At 52.2% G+C, this 23505-nt stretch overlaps 2 protein-coding genes across 16 annotated transcripts in view; one reads left to right on the forward strand and one right to left on the reverse strand.

Moving 5' to 3' along the window:
* Positions 1–1532: 1532 nt before the first annotated feature.
* Positions 1533–15261, forward strand: Prrt1b (proline rich transmembrane protein 1B). The gene is made up of 4 exons (XM_046452023.2): positions 1533–1795; positions 8093–8553; positions 9063–9206; positions 10403–15261. The coding sequence occupies exons 1-4, from the start codon at positions 1786–1788 to the stop codon at positions 10550–10552; spliced, it is 765 nt and encodes a 254-aa protein (XP_046307979.1). The 5' UTR covers positions 1533–1785; the 3' UTR covers positions 10553–15261.
* A 5722-nt stretch (positions 15262–20983) lies between these two features.
* The window catches only part of Rapgef1 (Rap guanine nucleotide exchange factor 1), a 123880-nt gene continuing 121358 nt past the window's right edge, over positions 20984–23505 (reverse strand). For all 15 annotated transcript variants that reach the window (XM_046452007.2, XM_046452002.2, XM_046452006.2 and 12 more), the window contains one exon: positions 20984–23408. In XM_046452007.2, coding sequence (XP_046307963.1) covers positions 23258–23408 — 151 coding nt within the window. In that variant the 3' untranslated portion in view covers positions 20984–23257. The remainder of the gene's footprint in view (positions 23409–23505) is intronic.

A 23505-nucleotide genomic window follows, 5' to 3' on the forward strand; every position in this document is an offset into this window, starting at 1 on the left:
GGTAAGTGGTCACTGATGTTCCCGTGAAGGACTAGAAAGGTAGTGGGGCTTCTGAGAGCCGGTGGGAGTTGGCTGGGGATTTTCACGGAGGAAACACTGATAGTTTTACATCTTGCTCTTCTCCCCTGGGGGATGTTCGTGGGAGAGGACTCTCCTAGTCTGCCAGGAATGTGGAAGCCTGTCCACAGGATTTCTGTGAGCTGCAGTAACCACAGGAATTATTCAGAACGTAGGCCATCAGAAGATTCTTTTCAGGGTGGAGAATTTTGCCACTGGCATTATTTAGAATTATTGTCACATAGTTAAGACCAGAGCGACTCTTGCCTTTAAATTCTTTTCCAAGGTTGCCCACTTGTTGCCAGCCCCCAGGGTGGACCTCACCCACCTTGTGCCCTGAGTGTATTGCTCTGTCACATCAACTTTGTCTTCATGCTAAATCTCCTCTGATTAACTTTGCCTCTTCCGTTGTCTGTAAAGCCAGCTCCCTACAGTGAATAACTTTGTGTTAAACACTCCACGGGGGTTCTGTTTTTCCTGGTTGGATCCTGACTCACCCAGAGTTGAATCTTGCAGTGCTGGTCTGTTGTCTCTCCCTCATGGTGGGCTGTTCCCTGTGGGTTCTGCCATTGGGGACTGTGAACTCACCTCTGAGTGCTTTTCCCATGGGAAATCTCCCCAGCTTCAATGGGGCTGTGTCCTGCCTGAGGAGTTTTGCATTTGCTTTGAGTAAATCCCACAGCTCTTTCCTGGATTCCCACCTTCAGGCCTTTTTTATTTTGTGATGTTGGAGATGGAACTCTGGGCCCTGCATGTGCTGAGCAAGGGCTCTATCCTGAGCTACACCCCTGGGCCTGCTTTTTATTTTTAACATCGGTTTTTCATCTAGAAGTTTCTAGGCTGGCCTGTGCCTGAGGGCAGGCTGAGTGTGAACACCTTATGCAGTGCACGGGTGCAAAAGTCTTCTGGGGCATTTTATGTCTTCATCCAGACCCAGCTTCCCTGACACCTCTTGAAGCCACAGGCAGATTCTGCTTCCTGTTCACCTCTCCTGGTCCTATCGCTCTGCCTCACCGACCCGGAGTTCCATCTCCTGTCCACTCCTGGGGTAAGCCGCAAGCCCTGGACCTCTGAGACCGCTGAGAGGCGCAATGGCTTCCGGGCCCATCTTTGTTTGCTGCCTCTGCATTCTCGGCTCCTGGGGATTTCCCTCCATACCTACACGTCCAGCTATGGATGCAAAAAAATGGCGCGAGAGTTGTTTATTTGTGTTTCCAGGTGATCGGACTGGGATCTGCTTCAGGTGCCCAGTCGGGTACATTTCGGGGGGGAAGTCTCCTGCACAAAGTTCTAAATCTCCAATTTCACATGAAAATCCACCTTTCTACCTTCTTCTGGCTGGGTGGGTGGGCCGGGGAGCCCCGACGTCCCTCTCCTGGGGGCCTCCCCCAGTCCTCATGGGGGCAATCGCCTGGGCCGCTGGCCTCCCCAGCACCCCGGCCCCTCCCACTCCGCAAAGCGCTGCGCAGTCCCCGCGCAGACGGTGCCGCCCTGCGGGGTCCGCCGCGGCGCTCTCGGGCCTCGAGGCAGGTTGGGGCCGAGCGCCGGGTGCGGGGTGCAAGGAGCCAAGTGTTGACACAGCCGTCGGCAAACAAAGGCGGTCAATTATTAACCGGCCGCGCTCTCGGCACCAGGAAACCCGAGCCGGCGCCGCAAGCCGAGCCGGCCCGACGGGAGGCGCCGGGCGGGGAGCAGCGCATCCCGCGCGCACCGGACGCCGCTCGCGCCATGGACGCAGGTGAGGGCCGCGGCGGGCGCGGGGCGCCCGGTGGGTGCGGGAGGGCGCAGGAGGGGGCGCCCGGCGCCCGGAACCCCTGCCCAGGGCCGGACGGGGGGCACCGGGATGCTCCGTGGAAAGTTCGGGAACTCTGGCCTGGCCTCCCCCCGCACGTCCGGGGCCTTCCCCACCCGCCCCAGCGTCCCCTGTGGCGTCCTGCATCTGGGGATCTTGTTCACGCCTCTGGCCAGGCTGAAGTCCTAGAGCAGGGGAATGGGACCCCGACAAGGGGGACAGAGAGAGAGGGAGGAAGATGCGGGTGAAGAGCCCGCGGGCGAGTTGCCGCAGAGACCGAGAGAGGTGGGAGGCGGGGATGGAAGGCCCGGAGAAGACGGGCAGAGGAAGGTGGCACTGGCTAAGGGCTCCGCCTCGGCCAGCACTGAAGGGGCCGAGCCGGGAAACAAGACACCTGCCCTCGGTGGTGGCGGGACGGTGCGGAGCCCTGATGCCCTCCACTGCCACCTCCGGCCCGCTGACCTGACCTGCAGAAGCTGGGATGAGTGCACCCAGATCCCATCTGCCACCTGAGCCAGGGGATGCTGCCGGGAGGGTGGCAGCGAAGGCTGGCGGTCTCTCCAAGACCCTAACTTCATCCCCGTTCTGCAGCCCAGGCTGTAGCCCAGGCCTCCCTTCCTGGCTGGAATGTCCCAGGCTCAGGTGTCCAAAACCTGAGAACCCCAGACCACGGCCCAGCCGCCTTGCCCGCAGATTTATTTACTTTGCGGCCCTATCTCGGTGCCATCGGGCCAGGTATTTGCCCTGGCGGGATCCAAGGAAACTGTGGTTTCTGTTATGATAACTGGGGCAGGGTCTCGACATTCCTGTGACAACACCCCAGAAGGGATCTCACTTGCTGAGGCTCTTGCTAGGAGCCTGAGCTCCCCACTGTAAAATGCATCATAAAAACAGAAGCACTCACAGGTGAGGACAGCAGAGAGGAGCTCTTGGAGCAGCCTGGTCTGTGTTCCCTGTTATTTTGGTTGTCTTGGTGCTGGGGATGGAGCCTAGGGCCTCACACATGGGGGCCACACTCTACCACTGAGCCCCAGCCCCAGCCCCACTGATAGTATTTAAAATCACTATTAATGTTATCCTTACTTTACAGATGGGGACACGAGGGCTCAGAGCATTTCACTCCTGTGCCACACCTGCTTGTCAGGGCTAGCTCACCTGGGCAGGTGGTCTGGGGATCGCCAGGGGATCTCTGAGGTATCTTATCCTTACAGGTGATCCTCTGGGGTACCTTATCCTCCCTGGCCCCGCTGGAAGGTTGGCTGTGGCGCAGATTCCCAGCAACACAAGATGTCAAGCCCCAATGTGCAAGCATTTTTATTTTTATTTTGTGGTTCTGAGGATGAAATCCAGGGCTTCATACACACTAGGCAAGTGCCCTAATACTGAGCCACATCCCCAGAACCCATCTTTTAGCAATATTTTTTTAGTTGTCAATGGATCTTTATTTTATTTATTTGTATGCGGTGCTGAGGATCAAATCCAGGACCTCATACATGCCAGGGAGATGCTCCACCACTGAGCCACAACCCAGCCCTTCCCAGACTTCTTTATTTTTTATTTTGAGACAGGATTTCACTTAATTGCTGAGGCTGGCCTCAAATTTGCCATCCTCCTACCTCAGTCTCCTGAGTAGTTGGGACTACGGGCTTGCAGGTCTGTGCCCCTGGCTGGATTCACTACTTGACATAATGATTTGGAGATAGACCCAAGTTGTGGCAAGGGTTCATTTCCATTTGATTGCTAAGAAGTTGTATCAGTAAGCTGTTGTTGCATAACAAGTTACTCCCAAATTTGAAGCTTAAAACAATAAGCAGTGTTTACTGGAGAGTTTCTATAGGTGAGGATCTGGCTACAGTTGAGCTAGCTACCTGGCCTCTGAGTTCCTCACCAGCTACTGGTGCTCATCTCAAGACTCAGGAGGAGCTGAAAGCTTTGCTTCCAAACTCCTTCATCTGAGTGTTGGCAGGTTTTGACTCCTCCTGAGCTGTGGAGTGAGGGCCCATGCAAAATGGGCCTCTGCGTGGGGCTTCTCACAGAGCCTTACTTCCTCTTGGAGTTACCAGAAACAGAAAGAGAGGGAACACCAAGCAAGAACGGAGAGCAAGTGAGGAGGAGCCACAGGCTTTTAAAATCCTACTCCTAGATGGGCACAGTGGTGCAGGCCTGTAATCTCAGTGGCTCCGGAGGCTGAGGCAGGAGGATGGAGAGTTCAAAGCCAGCCCCAGCAAAAGCAAGGTGCTAAGCAACTCAGTGAGACCCTGTCTCTAAATAATATGCAAAACAGGATTGGGGATGTGGCTCAGTGGTCAAGTGCCCCTGAGTTCAATCCCTAGTACCAAAAACAAAACAAAACAAAGACCCCTACCCTTAGCAGGGATATCCTGTGTCTTTAGCTGTGTCCTCTTCATGAGCAAGTCATGCATGCAGCCCCTATTCCGGGGGAGGGTTCCCCAAGAGCACCAGTTCCATGAAACTGGAATCACTGGGGTCCATTTCAGATGTATGAAGACAGCACAAATGACTTATCCATTCATTTTTATGGATATGTGTGTTGTTTCCAGTTTGGAGACACTACCAAGAGAGGTGATATAAACATTCCTGAGCAAATCTGTGTGGTCATATGTTTTCCTTGGATAAATATCTTGAGTGGAATAGCTGGATCATATGGTAGAGGTATGTTTAACATTTGAAGGAAGTGTCAAGTTTTTTTCAAACTGGTGATACTGTTTCACTTACCCACCAGCAGTTGTGTGTGAGCTCCAGTTATCTTACACCCTTCCCAACATACGCTAAGGTCAGTTTTGTTGTTTTAAAAATTTAACTGGGATTGGGCATGGGAGTGAAAGCCTATATTTCCAGCTACTTTGGAGGCTGAGACAGGAGGATAAGTTGATCCCAGGAGTTCAAGGCCAGCCTGGGCAACAAAGACCCCATATAATGTCTCTATTCTAATGGGCGTGTGGTGATCTCTTCTTGTAGTATTTCCTTAATGACAATGGCATCTTTTTATATGCTTATTGACCATTCAAATATCTTCTTTGGTGAAGGGTTTACATGTATTTCATCTACTTTTTTATTGAGATCTTTGAATCATAGAGTGGTAAGACTTCTTTATACATTTTTTTCTTGCTTTATTGCTATGGTCAAGACACCAGAACAAGTTAAATAGAAGTCAGAAAATGGTGATCCTTACCTTGTTTCTGATCTTGGGCAGGATGGAGGAATTCAGTCTTTTACCTTTAAAGGTTTTCTTTCATGGATATCCCTTATCAATTTGAGTATGTTCTTACTATTCTTATTGATAAAAAATTCATGTGTGTATCTTTGCTAATGGGCACTGGATTTTGCCAAATGCTTTTTTCTCATCCATTGAAATGATTCTATATTTTTTCTCTTTATTCTTCTAATATATTGACTGATTTTTAAATGTTAAACCTATTTTGCATGGTCCTGTTTATTTGTGATTTGGGGCAGGAGTTGGTGGTGGGGATCACACCCAGGGCCTCACACATGCCAGCCAAACACCTGGCTACAGAGCCACATTCTCAGCCCATGTATTCCTTTTAACGTTTGACATGCAACTATTTAATTAAGGATTTTTTTCTTTTTATTCATGAAGGATACTGGTCTGTGTTTTTGTTTGTTTGATGGTACCAGGGATAGAACCCAGGGCCTTGTGCATGCTAGGCAAGTGCTCTGCCACCAAGCTACACCTCAAGCCCTTTTTACTTTTGAGGCAGGGTCTCACAAAGTTGCCCAGTCTGGCCTTGAATCTGCTATCCTCCCATCTCAGCCTCCCTAGCAGCTGGGGTCACAGGCGTGCACCACCACACCTGGCTCTTTCTTTTATGGCAAGTCTCTTAGTTTTCTTTCATCTGAGAATTGTCTTTGTTTTACTTGCAGTAAGCAGAATTCCAAAGATGATCCCCCAAGATTCCCATCCCTTGGTTAAATAAAACACTAATCTCGTATTAGTATTGTTTAACTACTATTTTTGTGGTGATGTGTTTATTATGCAACAGAAAGCTCAAGCATTCCTCTTCCTGGAGGGTGTTTTCTTTCTTTCTTTTGGTACTGGAGATTGAACTCAGGGGCACTCAACCACCAACCACTGAGCCACATCCCAGCCCTGTTTTGTATTTTATTTAGAGACAGGGTCTCACTGAGTTGCTTAGGACCTCACTTTTGCTGAAGCTGGCTTTGAACTTGAGATCCTCCTGCCTCAGCCTCCCGTGCTGCTGGGATTGCAGGCGTGTGCCACCGCGCCCGGTTTTTCTTTAGCTATCAGGTTCTGTGTTGGCGGCTCTTTCCTTTCAGCACAGGTTGACCCACTGTCCTCTGACCCCTGTGGTCTCCTGGAGATGTGTGCAGGGCTCTCTCGTTCTTCCTCTGCCTACGACCTGGCATCCTCTGCCCTTTTTCAAGGCTTTGTTATAATCTTTGATTCTGAGAAATTTAATCATGATGGAGCTAAGCGTAATTTCCCCACGGAGTCCCTTTTTGGATTTCCTAAATCTTTATATTTATCTATCACCAAATTTGGGGATTTTGCAACCATTATTTCTTCAAAAATATTCTCCCTAAAATGTCTTCTGGAACTTTTTCCCGGGCACACTAGCCCTGGTGGGTATTACCACACACTCCCCAAGTCTTTGTTGATTCTTTTTTCAGTTCCCCCCCCCGCTTCTTCTGATTGGTCTGTCTTGAAGTTCATTGACTCTGTTTGTTTCTTCAGGGCTTCTATTGATGTCCAGTCAATGCATTTTTTTTAAAAAATATTTATTTAGTTGTAGGTGGACACAATATCTTTATTTATTCATTTTTATGTGGTGCCGAGGATGGAACCCAGGGCCTCACACGTACAAGGCAGGTGCTCTACCACTGAGCTACAACCCCAGCCCTAGTCAATGCATTTTTAATTTCAGAAATTATGAAATTTTAGTTCAAAATTTCCATTTGGTTCTTTAAACAACAACAACGGCAACAACACAAAACTCGAATTTTCTGCTGAGAACTTATCCCAGATGGATATATATTGGACACTAGGTCCTGGTGTCCAATCTCTGGTCATCTCAGAATTGGCGTCTATTGATGATCTTTGCCTTGAGGATCAGTCATATTTTCCTAATTCTATTTTATATGGAAATGACCGTGGATCTGCCCTGGATGTGGTGAATATTACACTGGCAGGTTCTTGGTGCCTTTAGAATGCTCTGGAAATGCTGGCTTGCATGGTTGCCACGGTCACCTGGTTGGCTCACTCCACAGCCTGTTTTGCTCCTGGGTTTCTAGTCATTATGTAGATCTGGGTTCCTCCCCTGCACACGCAGCCAGGGTGAATCCCAGGTTTGGGAGCTTCCTTCTGGAGTGATGAGGATCCCACTTTGCCCAGAATCAGGAGTTCCCCGGTAAATCTAAGAAAGTCCTGAGCAAACAGGTTGGTTACCCAGCTCCACACAGGAGTAGGAGATGCCCTTTTCTGGCTCTTTCCATCTGCAAGGGCCCTCCCTGTCTCCTCTGGCTGGAATGACAGGTCATCTGTTGAAGTTTCAGTCACCCCTTCTGCTGCATGTCCCATCCTGTGACTTTGGGGCTGGAGCCAGAGCTTGGAAGGAAAGAGTTGGAAAACTGAAACTCTGCTCTTGAAGCTGCTTCTCAGCGTGGACTCCACAATCTGCCTGTAGTTGTTCACTTTCCAGTGCCCTCCGGTGGTGGTTTTGTATTTTGTGTGGAGCTCTTCGTTGTAGCCAGCTGGAGAGATTTACCACCTTCCCCATTTCTAAATGCACAGAGAGGGCCTGTAAGCACATTCCCGATGTTGTGCGGCCATCCCACCCCTCCCCAAGTTTTCATCCTTTCCGATGCTCCACTACCAAGGTCCCATCCCTCCCCATCCCTCCCCTGATCGTCTGGAGATGCGGTTTAAAGGTCCTGATTGCAAGCTGTCAGTGTCCCATTGCCCGCAGACGCCACAGGGCCAAGCCCAGACTCCAGAGGGGGTGCGCAGCGGGGTGTGGGTGTCTTGGAGCTGAGGCCCTGGCTGATCCTGGCAGCTGGGACAGGGCTCAGAGGCTCCTTGCCCTTGGAGTAAAGACCCTGCCGGAGAGAACCGGGGCTTGGCACATCCACGGTGGGACAGGGTCTGCTTCGTCCCCCCGGAGGGACTGCGTTTTGGGGGCGTGAGGGGCAGAGTCCCAAGTGGCCCGGTGGCCTCTTGGGGCTCACAGCCTCCTTTCTTTCTAGGTCCCGAAGTGAAAGGGGGCGACAGCCCCGCAGACCCGGAGGACCCGCGGGGCCCCGCGCCCCCAGCCCCGGAGGAGCCCCGGAGCCTCGCGCCCCCCGAGCGCCCTGCGCTCCCGCAGCTCCCGCGCCGCCCGCAGCTGCTGGCCGAGGACGGCGGGCCCGGCGAGGGCGCGGCGGCGGCGGGGAGCGGGCCGGGCCCCGGGGATGCCCAGGTCGCGCCCGCAGCCCCCGCGCAGCCCGAGCGCCCGGCCGGCCCGGGGCCCACGGCGGCCGGCGGCGGGGCGCCCATCGGCTTCGAGGCCGAGCCCCCGCCCTACGCGCCGCCCGAGCCCAAGGCCGCGCCGCCGCTCTACCCGCCCTTCCCGCAGGTGCCCCTGCTGCTCCAGCCCGCGCCCGCCGCGCTCTACCCGCCGCCCGGCCCGCTCTTCCCGCCGCCCGCCGCCGCCTACCCCTTCCCCGCGGTGAGCCGCCCGCGCTCAGCCCCCCGCGGCCCCTCGACCCGGGCGCCGGGCCAGGGCCGCAGCGCGGAAGGCGCCCGGCTTCCCCAGGAGGGGCCCGCGCGCTGGGCTCTGAGGGGTGAATAGGAGTCTCCGGGAGGAAGGGCCAGGTGCAGGCCCAGGTGCAGGCTCCAGGGCCGGGAAGGGAAGAAAGCGGCACCCGCAGTGAGCGCCCAGGGGCTCCGGCTCAGGGGCCCACCCGGGAGAGTTCCCTAAAGAAAAGCCCAGCCCGGGCTGCCAGTGAGAGAGCTGGGGCTGCGGTGGGGGCGTGGGGCTGTGGCCCCAGCCTGGACCAGGCAGTGTGCGAAGGGGAGCCGAGAGGACTCCCTGGGGCTGAGCGGCCAGGGTGCAGGAAGGAGAGGCAGATAGGTCCCTGACTGCACCCCTCAGGGACCCGTCCTCAGTGGAGGGGAGGCTGGGAGCATGTCTGGGGCTTGGTGGCCTCCCTTACCACTGTGGCCCTGCTTCCACAGTACCACAGCCCTCTGGCTGCTGTGCCAGGCCCCCCCTCAGTGGAGCACAGGCCTCTGCCCAAGGACTACATGATGGAGTCGGTGCTGGTGACCCTCTTCTGCTGCCTTCTCACTGGGCTGATCGCCATTGTGTACTCCCACGAGGTAGGTGGGGGTGGGCCCAGCCCTTCCCTGCATGCAGCCTGCAGTCAGTCCCCTTGGAGGTCTGCAGGCCCCTCTCCCAGCAACAGGGCCTCTGGTGTATCTCTCAGGAGGGGTGGGAATTGGGAATCTCTGCTCTGTTGTCGTCTTGTGTGGGGACCTCCTCCCCTGTCCTGTCTGTGCCCCCCACTGCTCAAGATCTACTCTGGAAAATTCTGCTAAAACAATTCAAAAGCCAGGCATGGTGGCACATGCCTGTAATCCCAACAGCTTCTGAGGCTGAGGGAGGAGGATCACAAATTTGAAGCCAGTTTCAGCAACTTGACGAGACCCTGTCTTGAAACAAAGAATACAAATCGCAATGAAGGTGTGAATGATTGATAAGGCCCAAGGTGTTCCCCCAGTGGTGGCTTGTGTTTTAACAGGTGGTAAAGTCCACTCTTCTGTCCCTCCACCTCCATCTATCCTTCTATCTGGCTGCCCAGTTTACCCACCTACCCCTCCAGCCACCCACCATGACCTGCTAACACCCATCCATCCACCCATCCATCCATCCGTCAGTCCATCCACACACCCTCTGCACCCACCAGCCCCATTCCTCCACCCACCACCGTCTTTCCTCTGGGCTCTGGCCATCACCTTGCCCATCCGCCCTCCATCTCACTGTCTTCCCTCCTTCCTCGTGACATTGCTGACCATATGTCCTGCAAAGAGGCCCTGGGGATTCAGTGATGCCAACGCTGGGACATTCCAGTAGAGACAAGCCCCTGGGGGCCAGTGCTCCAGGCTGACCTGGTCACAGCCCTGGCCTTGCTCTGCTGTCTGGCCCCAGTCATCAGCGAGCCAGGACTGCAGGGAGAGGACAGCTGTCAGGACAGCTCGGAGGTGGGACCCTGAGGCACTGGCCTGCCTGATTCTGGCTCCACCCCAGAGGTGGAGGCCCAGTACGTCACTTTGCCACCCAGAGCCTTTCCTCATGTGCAGGGTGGCGGCATGAGGACCCCACCTGGGTCACTGTGAGGTTGCGGGAGATGAGGCTGAGGGCTGCTGAGTGGCAGGGACCGGGCTATCTCTGCAGGCTTGTGGTCCCTGACCTCCTTGGGGTGTCTGTTTTCAGTCTGTAGAACAGGCCTGAGCCCAGGGGTGCGGGGAGGCCTGAGGCTCCGGCTCGCTCACCCTGCTCCGGTCCTGTCTTGCAGACCCGCACAGCCCTGGGCAGGGGCGATCTCGTCCAGGCCGAGGAGACCTCGCGGAAGGCCCGCTCGCTCGTGCTCTTCAGCTTGCTGTTTGGGGTCTTCGTGTCCACCAGCTGGGTCATCTATGTTGTGGTGGCCCTCTACCTCCCCTGAGGCTGCAGCTCCTGCGGGGATGCCAGGAGTCCCAGGGATAAGGGGCCCGGCTGCCCTGCTTCTGTGGACACTGCTCCCTCCCCTGTGGCCAGCTGTCGCCCACAGAGGGCAAAGAAGAGGGTGGGCTCTGCAGCCCTCCAGACTGTGGCTGGGCCTCAGCCCTCATCAGTGCCCACTGAGGCTCAGGCAGTGTCCTAACCTAAGGTGGCCTCAGAGACCAGACCTACCCTGGGACAGGACCTGCCAGAGCCCTGTCTCCCTGTGTCTCCTCCTGGGGCCTCCTGGCACTCTGGTCTCACCCCTGTCCCTAGGAGACCATCAAAGGGACCAATGTTGTCTTCAGAGCCATCTGGAAGGACGCTGCCACCTCCAGCCACCCCTACCTCCATCCAGCTGGGTGATGGAGCTGCCAGTGCGGACTCCCCGGGGAGAGTGGGGAGGAGACCTCCTCCCCACCCCGGCTGGCTGGGCCCTCCTCCCAGCACCGGGCCAGGAGACGGGGCCTGCCACGCTGAGCCCATGCCCAGAAATTTAAGCTACTAGTTTCAGTCAACAAAAATGATGCCCTGTGCGGAGCTTCACGCTGCCCTGGCCCCCCCAGGACAAGCAGTAACATCTGCCCACTGCTGGGCTCTGGCTCCCTGCCCTGCCCTGCCACTCTCTGGGACTCTGTTGGCACACAGCTCTAGCAGTGGCCTGCGCAGCTCCGGGGAGCTAGGTCACGGCTCCCCCCCTCCCTGCGGGCCTTGCAGCTTCTGCTGCACCCATCTGAGCTTTCTGCTTGCTCTCCTGTCTCCACCTGTGTTGCCCAGTGTTTGGGGCTTGGCTGGGTCCCCACTTGGGGAGGGCTGCCCTGATCAGGCCACCCTGCTGCCCCCGGACAGCTGTAGAGCTGCACACAGGTGCTCTTGTAGGTGCCTGGATCCCGTTAGCTGTGGTCTTGGAATGACCCCCTGTTTTTTCCAAGATTAAAATCCATCCACAGACAGAGGAGTCGGGGTGTCCAGGCTGAACCCTAAGAGAATGGCAGCTCGGATTAAGTCAGAGGTTTTCTTAGCGGCCACTGTGTGCCCTGCCACCAGGAGCTGAGGCACAAGGCCAGCCCAGTGCAGCCTGGCCTCCCGCCACCCTGGAGAGACAGGAATGAGGAAGCGAGAAAGAGCAGCTTGGAGATTATGGGGTGGCCTCGCGTCCTGGGACACAGGGCTGGTGCAGAGGTGGGAAGTGGAGCCCCCAAATGCATGATAGTTACAAAAAGGAGGAGGAAACCTTTTTTTTAGGTGGCTGCTGAAAAAGTACTTGATAGAATCCGACAGCCCCAGCCGTCCTCAGAACTCCCCAGTTGGAATGGGAAACCTTCTAGACCACTGCTTCTTGGTCCAAAGTGCTTACCGACCTCTGGGGGATCTAGTTAAAGTGCAGAATCTGATTCAGCAGGCAGAACCCGGAATCCTGCCTTTCTGAGGCCTTCCTGGCTGGGCGAGGGGAACTGGCACCAGGCTTGAGAGCCAGGGCCGCGGCGCGGACGCCCTCTAGCGGCTCTGCGAGGCAACCACCCTCCAGCTAATGGGAAAGTGAAAGGGCGTGAAAACTACAGCTTCCCTAAGAAAGAACAACTGGTGTGAAGTGCAGTGAAGTGGTTGGATACAAAGTAACGCTATAAAAGTCAATAGTGGCCCATCGGCTTGGGAGGCTGAGGCAGGAGGATCTCGAGTTCAAAGCCAGCCTCAACAAAAGTGAGGCACTAAGCAACTCAGTGAGACCCTGTCTCCAAATAAAACCAAAATAGGGCTGGGGATGTGGCTCAGTGATCAAGTTCCCCTGAGTTCAATCTCTGGTACCCCCACAAAAATAAATAAAAATAACAAAATAAAGTCAATAATAACAACCAGTTAGACGTGGACATTTAAAATTCCAGTCATGCTTGGTGCAGCTGCTGTAATCCCAGGCTCCCGTGGCTCTGGAGGCTGAGGCAGGAGGATTGTAAATGCAAGTCCAGCCTCGGCAATTTAGAGGGGTCCTAAACAACTTAGCGCAATCCCTGGTACCAATAAATAAATTAATAAAATAAAGATCCACTCATGGTAATGATGAAAGCAGCAAAATTCAGGAATAAATTTAACAAAAAAGGTCTGGGATCTGATAATTAAAATCGCCAAAATACCAAAAAAAAAGGCTAGGGTAGGAAGGTGTAATATCATAGAAACGTTTATTAAGTAGAGTTAGTGCCGTTCTGACAAGAAAGCCATGCTTTAAACATGTGACAAAGACGGGCTGGCCCAGTGGGAGAGGGCTGCCGCTCACAGAGGCCCTGGGACAGATCCCCAGCACCACAAAGCAGAATAACCCAAGAAAATTCACTAAAAAGACAAAAATGAACATGGAAGACAAGGGCTGGGCCCGGGCTCAGCGGTGGCCTGGCCTGTGGGAGCCACTGGCTTTGATTCTCAGCTTATTAATAGATAAAATGAAGGACCATCAACGACTAAAGAAGGATTTAAACAGTCATCCAAGAAAAACATGCAAAACTTGCTCGTAATTTTTTAAAAGTTTGAGAGGAGCTTCTTCACCAGATATCAACACTTCCATAAAGCTACAGTAATCCAACAGCAAAGCACTAAGCAAGAGGCCCAGTCTCCAAATAAAACACAAAACAGGTCTGGGGATGTGGCTCAGCGGTCGGCCGGCCGGTCGGTCGTGTGCCCTGGAGTTCAATCCAGGAACCTGCCCCCCCTCCCAAAAAGAGGGCGCTTAGGAAAGCGTTGTCTCCTGGGGAGCATGGTGGACAGCGTGAAAGGGAGAGCTTCTTGCAGAGGCAAACCAGGAGGGTGATTGTTGTGCATTAGGCTGGGCACAAGCAAGAGGCGGAATACACCCAGAGTCGGAGGGGACTGCTGACCTCACTCTGTTACTGGCAGGTGTGTTCTGCCATAAGCTTTATGGAAAACAGACTCATGGTATCTGTTAATAACATACATTTACACATGGGATGTGAGTGGGATTTGAAATTTTTCCCGTGTGTGTGTGTGTGTGTGTTTGTGTGTTGCTGAAGAGGAACTCAGGGCCTTGCATATGCGAGGTAAGTGCTCTACCACTGAGCTGCATCCCCAGCCCTTTCTTAAAATTTGAGACAGGGTCCCCAAGAGTTGTTAGGTTGACCTCAAATTTGCTGTCCTCCTGCTTCAGCAAAAGTTTTATGCTTTTAACTAATTATGACCATTGGTTGTGTGTGTGTAATTTATGCACGTACGTATGCATGTAAGTGCAAGAACAGGGTCTGAAGGATGCAATTCCAAACTGCTGATCCTGGCTGCTCTTGTGGAGGGAATGCCTAGGAGGGCTTGTGCAATATATTGCTGAGTTTTAAAACAGGATGTATTCATTCGTGCATTGTGTAATTCAAAAATAACAGAAAAAAATATGCATGGCTTTTGGACCCAGGAATTTAAGTTTGGGGATTCACAGTAGTGAAGAAGTGGCCTTGAAGTGTTTACTTGAAGCTTGCAGTCCAATGTGGGGGCCATGTTTTTATCAGTAGCATAGTTATGAGCCACACAAGAGTGCCACAGGAGAGAGGCAGCTAGGGAAAATCTGAAAGGTTGAGGGCAACTCTGAAAAAACTGTGATTGAGTTGGTTGCATCCTGATTCCAGGCATGGAAACTTGTGTGTCCTAGAATCCCCCTAATGTGACCCAGAGGGGCTTGGGCCTGGAGTGGTTAAAAAACAACAACAAAAAAAAGGCTTTTCTGAGCTTAGTTGTGAACATCTTAACATCCAGACCCAGGGGACGCTGCTGAGCTGTGTTCCAAGTCTGCATCATGGGCATCGGAGCAGAGAATGGGAGTTCCAGGGTCTCTGGGCTCCCCTCCTGCTGGGATCTGGCCGTCGCCTACCTCTGGCTCTCCTGGAGGGTCCTGGCCTTTCAGTGGTTTTCCTTAGCCTCTCTGATGACGAAACCAGCGGAGCCTCTTCTCTGTTCGCCCACCATTCGGACACCTTCTTTACATTGCGCCTGTTCAAGTCTTGTGCGCACAGGCGTCTCCCGTCAGTGTGGAGTTCTTTGTGTGTTCTGGATGCAGGACTGCAAGTCCCTTTCTCATTTGGTAGCTCCCTTTCACTCTTTATTTATTTATTGGTATCAGGGATTGAACCCAGAGGTTCTCAACCACTGAGCCACATCCCCAGCCCTTTTTCATTTTTTAATTTCGAGACAGGGTCTTGCTGAGTTGCTTAGGGTCTCGCTAAGTTGCTGAGGCTGGTTTTGAACTTACAATCCCCCTGCTTCAGCCTCCTGAGCCATTGGGATCACGGGTGTGCACCACCTTGCCCAGTGAAAATTCTGTTTTAAAGGTAGTCAAGCTTGTCTTTTCCTTTATGCTTAGAGTTTTTGTGGCTTAACAAAAATGTCTACACTCATAGGTCATGAAGATACTCTTCTATGGTCTTCTAGATCAGCAGCTTTACTGGCTGATTTTCACATTCAGCTCTGTCTCTCCTCTGGAATAGATTCCAGGCGTCTGCTGTCTTTCCTTGAGTCGTTATCGTCCTTCATTATGGGGCTTGATAGTAAGTCCTGATGTTGGGAGGTCAGGTCCCCTCCCACTCTGTCTTTTTATCTTGGCCATTTTTTTTATTTGGGTGGTTGCTTTGTTTGGGATGGAGTCTCACTATGTTGCAGCTTCGTCTCCAGCTCCGGGGCGTAAGTGATCCTCCTGCCTCAGCCTTTGCAGTGGCTGGGACTGTAGGCATGTGCCTCCATGTCTGGGTTGGCTATTTTAAATCATCTGAATTTTAACGAGGTTCCTCTGTCCTTCCTTCTCCCCCATCCTCTTTTTTTTTTTGATAGTGCGGGGATGTAACCCACGGCCTTAGAGTCAAGTGCTCTACCACTGAGCTAAATCCCTAGGCCCTAGAACACCTTCTAGATTTGTCAGTTTCCTTCTCTCTTACACACAGAGTTGGGATTTGGGCTGTGATTGCTTTACATCTGTGGATTAACTGGGGATAACTGACATCTTTACAATGCTGTTTTCTAATACAAATGTTGAGTTCTTTTATTTAGATCTTTAAAAGCATTTCTCTCCAAATAGTTTTTTAGTTTTTGGTGTGGAAATATAGCATGTTTCATAAGTATCCCCAGGTATTTGACTTTTGATGCTGTTATGAATATAATCCTTTCTTCTTTCCTCCCTCTCTCCCTTCGTTTCTTTTACTTTGATTGCTTGCTACTCTACAGAAATAAATTTGATTTTTTTTGTGTTGACGGACCTTTATTTTATTCACTTATCTATTTATATGTGGTGCTGAGAATTGAACCTGGTGCTTCACACATGTGAGGCAAGCGCTCTACCACTGAGCCACAACCCCAGTCCCTAAGTTTTATTTAAAAAAATTTTTTTAGATGTAGTTGGAGACAATTTTTATGTGTTGCTGAGGATCGAACCCAGTGCCTCACATGTACGAGGTGGGTGCTCCACCACTGAGCTAAAGCCCCAGCCCAAATTTGATTTTTTTTTTGTAGTTATAGATAGAAAGAATGCCTTTATTTTATTTTTTTATTTGTATGTGGTGCTGAGGATCGACCCCAGTGCCTCACAAATGCTAGGCAAGTGCTCTGCCACTGAGCTACAGCCCCAGCCCCAATTTGAAATTTTTAAAATATTTTTTTTAGTTGTAAAGGCACAGTACCTTTATTTTATTATTTATTTTTTCTGTGGTGTTGAGGATTGAACCCAGTATATCACACATGCTAGGCAAAGGCTCTACCACTGAGCTACAACTCCAGCCCTATAAATTTGATTTTTGACTATTGACTTAGTATCCAGCAACCTTTTCAAGTTTATTTCTTAATTTGGATAAGTTATCTATAAATTCCTTTGTGTTTTCTGCTTATACAATATTATCAACTATATAATGAGTTTTTTGTCTTCCTTTCAAATTCTTGCACCTTCTGTTTATTTTTCTTGCCTTATTGCACTGGTGAGGATACCGAATACAATGCAAAACAGGGGTGCTGACTGTGAACCACGTAGTCTTCCTCCCAGTCTCAAAAGGAAGGGTTTCAACATTAACCTTTGTAAGGTTTTTATTTATTTATTTATTTTTAGATTAAGGAAGTGCACTTCTATTCCTAGTTTTCCAAGAGTGTTTTTTTTTTTTTTTAAATCATACATGGACATTGAATTTTATTAAATAATTTTCATGTATCTTCTGAGAACATTAGCAGGACTATCCTGCTAGTGTGGTAACTCTTGCCGATTTTCATGTGTTAGAATGACTTTCCTTTGGAGGGATAAACTTGTTTTGCTCGTGATGTGGCACCTTCTTCCTGGAACACTCTGACCAGTTAGCTCCTGGTGTTTGTGATTCCTGCTGTTGTGTGGGAGAGAGAAACTGGCCTGTGATTTTCCTTGTGATTTTGGTATCAGGGTTATGTTGGTCTCATCACAAGAAGTGAGACTTTCCTCCTTTCCTTTCCTTCTTTAGAGGGAAGCGTTGTGCAAGATCAGATTTCATCAATGTTTGTAAGAGCCATGTGTTGAGACTTCCTGCTGGTTCACAGATTCATCCCTGCTCCTTGTGATCTGTTAGTTTCTGCTGGGGATACTCCAGGCCTCGTACTTAAGTAAATACTAAAAATTGAGGCATTGTTAATTAACCCTGTCAAGGGTAGTTTCATAGTATCCCTTTGTAACTTTAGTGATGTTTTTACCTTAAAGTCAACTTCTTCTGATTTTAATATAGCTATGCTAACCATTTTTTTGTGGGGGTGGTGGTGCAGAATACATCTTTTTCTGTAACTTTCAACCTTTCTGTACCTTTAATTGTAGACAGACACATTTTGTTAATGGCATGTAGGATTTAAAAAATACAGTTTGACAGCCTATCTTTCAAATGGATAATTTATTTAATAGTGATTTTTGCTTTCTCCCACCTCTTTTGCTTGCTTTTCTTGCCTTCTATTTGATTAGTTTTTATTACTCCACTTCTTTTTAAAAATTTTTTATTTAAAAAGTCTTTTTTTTTTAAATGTATTTTTTGGTGTACACAACACAATGCCTTTATTTTTATTTGGTGCTGAGGATCGAACCGGGTCCCACCCGTGCTGGGCGAGCACTCTACCGCTGAGCCACCATCCCAGCCCCTAAAAAGTTTTTTTTTTTTAAGTTGTAGATGGATACAATACCTTTCTTTTCTTTCTTTATTTTTTATGTGGTGCTGAGAATCAAACCCAGTGCCTCACACATGCTAGATGGGTGCTCTGCCTACCTTGAGCCCCGGCCCAGCCCCATTACCCCATTTCTTATCCTTTATAGCTGGCAATTATACACTTTTTTTTAATTTTGTACTGGGGATTGAACCCAGGGGTGCTTAACAACTAACTCTCATCCCCAGCCCCTTTTATTTTTTGAGACAGGATCTCATTAAATTGCTTAGGGTCTTGCTTAGTTGCTGAGGCTGGCCTCAAATTTGTGATTCTCCTGCCTCAGCCTCCTGGGTCCTGGAATGACAGGCTTGGACTGTGCCAGACTCTAGTTTAACATATGTTTTTGTTTAGAACTTCCACTTGTCCTGTTTATGTCTCTGTTATTTGCCATGATTCTCAATCTTTTTTTTTTTTTTAATTTTTTTTTAATATTTATTTTTCAGTTATCAGTGGACACAACATCTTTGTTTGTATGTGGTGCTGAGGATCGAACCTGGGCCGCACGCATGCCAGGCGAGTACGCTACCACCCGAGCCACATCCCCAGCCCCATGATTCTCAATCTTACTCCTGGAACACAGTAAGCACTGTGCCTTCTTATCTGCAGGTGATAGCTCCAAAGCCTTCTGATTCTACCAGTTGTTTCTGAGGTCTTTAGGACCTTGCTTCTTGTGTCTCCCCCATTCCCCAGTGCCTAGTTGTTTTTATTGTATGTGGAAAATTAAATACCTTGAGGCCTAGGATGATGTCATTCTCCTCCAGTTGGTGCCTGGGGTTAGCTATCCAGACTCTAAGAAGGCTCCAGATGACTGGGAGCCAGCTTGCATCGGAGAAGGCCACAGTGGTTCCTCAAGGTCTCAGACCCAAACAAGGTGAGCTCTAAACTCCTTTTTTTTTTTTTTTTGGTACCAGGGATTGAATCCAGGGTGCTTAATCACTGAGCCACATCCCCAGTCCTTTTTGTTTTTTAAAACTTTGAGACGGGATCTTGGGATCTCTGAGTTACTTAGGGCCTTGCTAAATTGCTGATGCAGGCTTTGATCCTCCTGCCTCAGCCTCCAGAGTGGCTGGGATTGCCGGCCTGCACCAGTGCCCACCAGGCCTTATTTTCCTTATAAAGGTCTCACATGTCTTTTGTTGGGTTAATTCCTAGAAATTTCAGACTTGTGGTGCTAACATAAATGTGGTCTTTTAGGGATGGCGTTTCTGTTTGTTGTTGTACAGGAATATGCTGCGTTTTGTCTGGGTGTACAGCAAAGCACCTTTAGGAGCTTGTTAGTTTCTTGGCTACTTTTCCTTTCTATGTTGGCTGCGTAGCGTCTTCTGCCCAACAGCAGGCAAGGTGACAGTGGGATGCCCCATCAGGTTTGATTTGAAAGGAAACACTTTGAACATTTTACCATTAAGTATAATGCTTGCAAAGGATTTTGGAAGGTAGCCTTTATCAGATTTAAGATTTTAAATTTCTAGATAGCTAAGGGTTTTTTAAAAAATATGAATGGAAGTTGCTTTTTTTTTTTTTTTTTAAACCCAGGGCCTTGTGCAGCTAGGCCTGCGCTCTGCCGCTGAGCTCCATTTCAGCCCTGGGTGTCACATTTTAGTGTCCTCTTCAGAGGTGATCAGTCTCTGTTCTGTGGGAGACTACTCCAGGACCCTAGAGGACACTGCAGCCTCAGAGGCTCAAGTCCCTTATACAAGGTGGCATAGTGTTTGCAACCTTCCCATGGACTTCGAATCATCTCTAGATGACTTAGAGTGCCTAATGAAATGCAAATACTGGGTAAATTGCTATGCCGCATTATTTGGGGGAAAGGTATTGTGTATGTGCTCAGCACGGAGCATAGTTCTCTCCTGAGTGGTTCTGTGGCTGGCTGGCTGCTCACACAGCAGTGTGGCTATGTGCGGTTTTGTCCTTTGTTCGGCTCCATGGTGCGTTGGGCGGGGGCCATGCTCTGAAACCATCAACCCTGCACCCAGTGCTCAGAGGCTCCTGTCCACTCTTCATCCTTGTAAAGTGCAGCTAGGCTTAAGCCAGGGCTGGTCTCATCCAGTCTCCTCCCCTCGGGACTCTGCCACTTCTGTGCCTGGGTTACTGAGCAGGGAAGTGTGGAAGTAGCCCATAAGCACCCAGCCCAGGATGGCACATGCCTATGACCCTGAGATCACAGGCAAGGGGCCTGGTGTGCCTGGAAAGCAGAGGTGACCAGACACACCCTGTGTGAGGTGTGGCGTGGGGAAGACACCTGTCGGGTCTGGGACCACCTCTGCTCCCCGGCTTGGGAGGAAGTGGCAGGAGTGGCTGCCTGGGGCTGCAGCAGTGCTCCTATGCCTGTCCCCGTTTTCCAGTCTCAGGCCTGGGAGGTACTGGGAGGTGCTGAGAGTGACTGAGAGATCACCTGAGGCGGTTCTGGAGGAGATGCCCTCCTCTTCCCTGATTGGACCCCACCGGCCTCAGCATCCTAGGCAGAGGGACAGATCCCTGGGCCTTAGGCCACCATGGGCTCAAAGCCAAGACAGGCCCTGGGTCAGTGCCAGAGGGCTCCTGTGGGCTCCCGCAGGCTCCCGCCATCCTGCGTGCCGCCACTCAGGTGCATGGCCTGTGTATAAGGTGCTGGGGGTGGGGACCTGGGGGCGGGCGGGGTGCTGGCATGTGGCATGGCTCTGGAGGGTAGTAAAGAAAGGGAGACGAGTTTCCTTTTCTCTTTGGTGGTGCTAGGGAGGGAACCCAGGGCCTCCCACATGCTGGCCAGCTCTACCACTGAGCCACACCACAGCCTAAGAAAGGGAGTCGGTGGATGTCCTCCTTCTGTGTGGGGAAGACACAGTCCAACTCAGGGCAGAGGGCGCCTGGAGCCCAGGGAGCCCCTTGCTTGGTCCCATGAAGGCACAGAGGCTGTGCTGTCCCTCGCGTGGCTGCTTGTGCAGAGCAGACACAGGCCTGCAGAAGACAACTTGCAGACAGAGCTTTAGGGTACTGGTGTCCCTGAACTCCACTGCAGAAAAGTCCCTTTGCACAGGACCCTGGGATGGGAGAGTTCTTGGGCAAAGACCCGAGGGGAGCGTTCTGGAAAGGAGCGGTGCCATTCATCCCACTCAGCAGGTCTGGGCACTGAGACCACCAACCTGAGCCCTCAGCCCCCAGGACCCTGCCAGCAATCCAAGGCCACAGAGAGGCAGTGGGGTGCCAATGCTGCACACGTAGCATTGGTGCAGAGGCCATCAGACAGCTTTCACCTGTTTATTTTTCTTTCATATAAAAGTTACATGTTTGAAATGTCTGCAGGAAGATGCCACCATCAGGGGTTAGTGGGGGGCTGTATATTACAATGTAACATTAGGGAGGTTGTGGGGCAGCCAGGGTAGGAGACTGCTCTGAGGCAGGGCTCAGGTCAGCCACCATGTGTCTGCCTCTCCCTGGCTCCACCCACCCGCAGGGAACTGGACCATTCACTTCGCTGATGTCCTTTGGTGAAGATCGATTCCCACCATGCCCCCTGGCCCCCCAAGAAACAGCCTGCACTAGGCCCAGCCCTGAGTGCTGGGGTGTGGCCACAGCCAGAGGCAGGAGGGAGGGAAGCATGGCGGCCAATGAGGTACACATGCACCTCACTGTCCTCCCCAGGGTGCCCTGTCCTCTGGTGCTGCCTGTCCACAGCCTGGGCACTTCTGCAGGGAGTGCAGGGGAGGCCTGGGCACTCTGGGACAGGCAGCGGGTCTGTTCTGAATTAAGGAAGTGGCTCCCCCAGGCCCTACCCCCCAGCTCTCACCAGGACGGGTGGACTGCCCGCTGCAGACAGGAATCTGTCCTGTGGGCAGAGCGGGCTGGGGCTTCGCTGCCACAGCACTGGCAGTGGCCTGTGCTAGGAGACTCCTGGGCTCTCAGAAGGCAGGGAGGACTCTGGTCAGCACACCCTGGGCCCTGTGTGCATAGACGCCCCCCCCCCCCCCCACACACACACAGCAGCACTCAGGGCTGGACACGGATGGGCAGCAAGAGGCAGGGGCTGAAATGAAAGGACTCACCCGAGAGGGAATAAACCGGACCCAACCCGCACAACACTGCTAGGGAACCCAACTGCACACACACACACTCCTTAAATAATAAAGTGACAGGTTCCAGCCGCCAGCAGGGCTGCTGCCAGAGAGGGCGCTCAGTGATATTTCACAGACCTCCTCCCTCTATTTACAGGACAAATAAAAGACAAAAGAGGAAAAAAAACAAAACAAAAACAAAAACGCCAGCCCCGACTTTCTTCTTGATAAAAGTTGCTTAAAATCCACGAAGGACTTAGCAACGTGGTTGCTTTCTACCTTTTGTTCTGTGGAAACGGGGCTGGGGAAGCTCGGTTAGATCTGGTGCTCACTTGACCAAAGCCCACTCTTGGGAGAAGTGAGCGCATCATGCAGAATGGGCGGGGTGTGGGGGGCACAGGGGTTCCCACCTGCACCCTGCCTGCTGGGCCCTGGCAGCAGCCAGGGGCTCAACAAGGAAGGGGCGGGCACCTTCCTGGGGGCTGCTTTCCTGGGCAGCTGGGGACATGTCTGCAGCAGGCCTCTCCCGCCGGCACCCCGGGGAGCACTGTGTAGCAGCCTGCTGGACCCCAGGGTGGGACAAAGTAGGAGGGAAGCCTGTGGGGAGGGAGGAACAGGAGATGGAGTTTAAGGCACACAGCAAGTGCGGAGGGGGCTGCCCACCTCTCCCCAGGACAGCGGGAACTCCTCCCCCCAGCCCCAACTGGCTCAGCTCTGCCACGCCCCTGCTCAGCTTCTGTGACGACAAAGTCCTCCTGCTCCCAGAGCCTGGATGATGTGGGCAGGGGCCTGGGGGCCTGCGCTGGGGAGCTGAAGGGGAAACAGGTGCTCGAGGACCAGCAGGGCAGCCTGTGGGGCATGGACGCAGGACAGGCCTGGGCCAGAACCAGGACTTGAGCCCAGGGCTGCTGAAGGCCACCTGTCATACCTCCTGGGCCAGCCACACTCACTCCACCCTCCACATTGAAACTCAGGGAATGGAAAGTTAAGAGGTGCCTGCCCCTGGCCCTCTGTTCCCTGCTGCACCTCCCCTCTCCCAGGTGTCCTGGAGGGCAGTGTGCCCAGAGGGTCCTCAGCCTCCACTGCCTGCCATTTCAGGAGACTCAAGGGTCCTGGCCCTGGGTGGGGGTGCGGTCTGCTGCTGACTTCTCTGTGCTGCTCCCAGGCTGGAGGGGTCCGGGGAAGGGTGAGAGGGGACAGTGGAGGTGAAAGTGGAAAAAAAAACCCAACGGGGGGGGGGGGTGAGGAGGGGGAACCACTGGTTCACAAATCAGCACTGAGACCCGCCTGCCGGCTCCACTGGACCCCGGGGCTGCCGCAGGGAGGGAGGCGGGAAGCTGCTGGCAGGCTCTGGGCTGCCCAGCACAGCGGAGCCAGGCTGAGGCTGGGACGCTGCAGCCCACTGGGCAGGCCCCAGGTCCTCAGGCTCCAAGAACCTTGAGCACTCTCCTCGCAAAGCAAGGCTCCTAGGTCTTCTCTTCCCGATCTGTTTTCCTCCTTGTTATGTTCCTGGGCTTAATTTTCAAAGAGAGTTCCCATAGGGCCTCCTCGGCCAAGTGGTCACTGAAGTCATTGAAGAAGTTTATAATGTCGTCGTTTCTCCGGATGTCGTAATGCCTGGTGGGGGAGGGGAGGCAGTCAGGAGCAGGGGTTGGATGAAGAGCCTGATGGCCATAACCTCTGGTCACCCCAGTTCCCCGGCAGAAGCTGTAAT

This window comes from Marmota monax, unplaced genomic scaffold (genome assembly GCF_021218885.2).
Source record: "Marmota monax isolate L192 unplaced genomic scaffold, Marmota_monax_Labrador192_F-V1.1 WCK01_AAM20220418_F8-fsc00020, whole genome shotgun sequence".
In the NCBI taxonomy this organism is placed as follows: domain Eukaryota; kingdom Metazoa; phylum Chordata; class Mammalia; order Rodentia; family Sciuridae; genus Marmota; species Marmota monax.

Bases quoted from the DNA above. Each gene is read 5' to 3' on its own strand.
- Prrt1b (XM_046452023.2), top strand. The intron at 8,554-9,062 runs GTGAGCCGCCCG...CTGCTTCCACAG, and splicing joins CCGCCTACCCCTTCCCCGCG to TACCACAGCCCTCTGGCTGC. The intron at 9,207-10,402 runs GTAGGTGGGGGT...CCTGTCTTGCAG, and splicing joins CCATTGTGTACTCCCACGAG to ACCCGCACAGCCCTGGGCAG.